Here is a 3,852-nt window from a genome sequence, read left to right on the forward strand (position 1 = left end):
AGCACAAAATGGCACAGACATTCCCTTTTACCTCTGCATTTTCTCGTTCTGCCATGGCATGCTGAATGTTCCCCATCTCCCACAGTTGATTGGGTGTTAGGTTACCCTCAGTTCTGAGTGGGTGGTTATCCCATCCATTGGTGAAGATATCAAGACTAGCTTGTAGTCTGGGTAGGAACGCATAATGACAACTGAAGAGGTGTGCAATGTTTGACAGGTCAAGCAAACCATCCTCCTCTAGAGAATGCAGCACACTGTAGTATATGCTGGTCACAGCACACCACACGTCTCTCCAGAGTCGTTCAATTCTGGGAAGAGAGTTAGAGCAAGATTAGATATGGTTTACATACAAAATACATACGATTTTACAATATCATAACCAAAATGTCTCAAAAGAAAAATGTTTATCACAATTAAGTGAATATTATTTTTCCTTTTTTTAATGTTAAAGCCTAATTTGTTCAGTTAATCACTATATAGTACATGTCAAAGACTTAAATCTAAATTTACTTTGTGGGGGAAAAAACAGTTATGGTGATGATCAATCTTATATTCATTGCATTAATCAGGTACCACCATCGCCCAAGCGTATTTGCTGCAATATTATGCAAGACAAAGTCCACCACTTCTTGGTCACACAAATCAGAAAAATTAAGTATGAATCAAATTGGGTCCGTGTTCCGTTATTTTCCATTTTGAGCATATATCAAAAGTACAAAAAACAAGCTGTTTAAATTATTGTGTGATATGATGAAAAAAATAGCTTTGCTATATAGAAGTGTGACAAAAACCTGCCTTTGATTGTGCACGCTCTTCCCAGCAATGAAACTGGACCTTCCTGTTCCCTTGATAGAGAACATCAGCCGTGCAATGTCAACGTTCTCGACTCCATGATCCGCTCTTACCCTAAAAAATAAACATTTTGTGCATTTATTATATGTGGTGCTCTAAACAATTTTAACTTCAGGCATTTCCTGTTTGTTTGTCAACATATCATGTAAACACACCAGTTTTGCACTTAAAGATGCAGTAAGTAGTTGCATTTAGCAACAACAAAAAATACAATGAAATATAAATCTCTCTACATTCCGACAGCTGGGGCTGTAGTCCACTGGTCAATACGTTCTGGCTCGACGAAAATTCTGATTGGTCAAATAATTTAGGTGTTAATTTCATCAGGAGTGAAGTGCTAAGTGCTAATGGGGGTGTTTTCAGAACTCACTGTTTCAGAGGTCACAGCCTGTCTTCAGAATACCCCCTTGTTTTCACAATTTTGGATTAGCCCAATCCACTGGCGATCGATAGCTCTATGCTTACTGAAGCCTTCTGGAAGTTTGCTCAGTATTTGTTTAATGAACGTTTAGTCACTAAACCATGTCAAAGACGTCTTCGCTGTGGCAGCACCAAGCACCGCGGCCTGTGTGTTTTTCCTCGGACCGCCGAGCAGCGAGCACTGGTGTCTGTCTGTCTCAAGTGTGTGATCATTTCAGTGTAAAATAATTAGGTCAAAAACGATTTAATATACTGCAAATACTATTTTTATGTTGATTTATACTCCATTTAAGCGGACAAGGCTACCAGGTACTGCCCATTTAATTTATCTAAAAATAAAATAAAGTGTTTTGACAGAAACATGGATGCTCCACTCTGCAGTAAACAGAAAAGTAATTTCCTGTATCCGCTCCCTTTTTCACCCAATCCGGAGGGAGAACTCCACACATTTCTTTTTCATTTACTGCAGAACAGAGAGAGCACCATTAGTACCTTTTCATCTCTTTGCTTTATATCCTTCTGTACATTCTTTAGATGCATGGCTTACAAGATTGCATATTGTAGTGAGGAACGCAAAGCAAGGAATGACCCACTGTATACCTTGATGGAAATCCATATCGGTCCACCGATTGCTGGAAGAAGGCCAGTGCTGTTGAGGACCGATTGTTGTTCGCTGCACCCAGGTACATGATCTTTAGAAAAAAGGGGGTCATTTCTTTCTTTTTCAAGCTGTAATCTTAAATGTTGTTGTTTTTTTTTACTTAAATGATACCTTTCGAGAAAAGCCATCCACAGCACCAAAAATGACAATGTTGTACCTGGTTAGACAAAAGACACTATAATAGTACAGCCTGCAATATATGTAAGTGAAATCCATTTCATTTATATGGCATCAAATCAAAACAGAAGTGATATCATGACAGTTTTCATATACTCAATACTCGACAATACTCTTTAACTCTTAGAATTATACAGACCGTATTAGCTTGTGATTGGTGTCCACATGGACCAGAGCTTTGGGACCAGGAACTGAGTAGGTGCGACGCACAACACACCCTAGCTGGTTCATGCGAGAAAGGATGCCAACAGTGTCCACACGGTGCATGGAGGCCCGCACCCTCTCCCACTGCACTCTGAATCCTCTGGCCTGCAAGCTTCCCTTAACCAAGCGGTACCCAGCATGAGGCATGTCTTTTTTGATTTCAGTTACCAAATGGTCCAACTCTGCGTTTGAACAGGTGCTATAGGTTGCTCTGACAGAAAAGCCAAACTCTCTCATTCTTCTGAAGAGAGAGCGAGTGGACACTCCCATCAAGTTAGCAATACACGGCACAGGAAGACCTTGGTTGATGAGATGTAACAGAGAATCCGGAGAAATGTTAAATTTTGGACGCCCAGTTGCTCCATGACGAACCTGCACAGATACTATGGGGACCTGATTTTCTCTTTCTTCAACAACCAAATTGTGCAGCTCTGTGAGTGCATCTACAATGGCTTTTGGGATGAGAACCTGGTTAGAGGCAGCACTAAAAAGAACAGCCTCCTGAGAACACACAAATTCAAGGTAATCCAGGTCAAGTGGCTGCTGACTGACAATATGCTGGAGCCGTGTGTGGAGCCTCTCAAACATTGTTTGTGCAAGCAGTTCCTATAGAGAGGGGGAAAGAGGAAAAATGTATGAGGTCAAAAATACTGGTATAATTGAACATGACCAGTAAAATGACCCAAAACTACACTTTGCTTTATTCTTAATATCTTCATGACCATTAGTGATAGAGACCTCAAATATTGGCACACGATATTGGCACACATATACATCTTAAACTCAAACCACATGAAAATATAAATAACAGGTGATTGTCATTAAATGACAACTGTGGCCAATGAGCTGTGGAAAAAAATGTTATTTGAATACTATGAATTTGCAGTTTGTAATTAACTAGCTAAACTACATGACCCAAAGTACTTAACTACTGAAAAAGCTACAGAGATTTTAAATGCACTGCAGTTTAACTACAACCAACTACTATAAACTGTAGATTAAGTGGTAATTGAATATATGCATCATAAATAAAATGGCCAGACATATTTTTATCTTTTCTATTGTTATCACCATCTCATAACTTCGCCACTTCACAGTAACTTGTAAAGGTAATAAAAAAACAAACTTCCTAAAGTGTCACAATAAGTGGGAAAAACGAGTCCAAAAAGACGTATAATAATAGGTGGATCTGGCAACACGGAGGTTTCACCCGCGCCCTCACTCACAAGTCACAATGGTCACAACACGCTCTCAAGCCCCGTTCACTGTTCTAACGTTACCTTCTCGCAGCGACATGAATTGCAAACACTCATATGAAGTGGTTTAAAAGGCTAATTAATCATTCAGAGAGCTTGAAATTTTATTTTTGAATATAAAAAAAATTACCGCGGCACGGACCTCGGTGACCTGACCTCATAGCTGGCTACGGCCATTCACCCTACCCACGACAGACATTTCTGGAGTTTGATATTTACTAACATTTCTAACATTTGATTTTTCACCAGCAACGACTGCAAACTCACCTGTTGGCCACTCAT

At 39.7% G+C, this 3,852-nt stretch overlaps 1 protein-coding gene across 1 annotated transcript; it reads right to left on the reverse strand.

Annotated features, from left to right (window-relative positions):
* Positions 1-302: 302 nt before the first annotated feature.
* On the reverse strand, positions 303-3,852 carry LOC307149347 (uncharacterized protein; the record flags this gene model as incomplete). The annotated part of the gene is made up of 6 exons (XM_079855618.1): positions 303-308; positions 792-906; positions 1,873-1,964; positions 2,045-2,090; positions 2,250-2,920; positions 3,838-3,852. 6 exons carry the CDS (start codon positions 3,850-3,852, stop codon positions 303-305), a joined length of 945 nt encoding a protein of 314 aa, XP_079711744.1.

The sequence above is a fragment of the Squalius cephalus genome, assembly GCF_949319135.1.
Source record: "Squalius cephalus genome assembly, chromosome: 2".
In the NCBI taxonomy this organism is placed as follows: Eukaryota; Metazoa; Chordata; class Actinopteri; order Cypriniformes; family Leuciscidae; genus Squalius; species Squalius cephalus.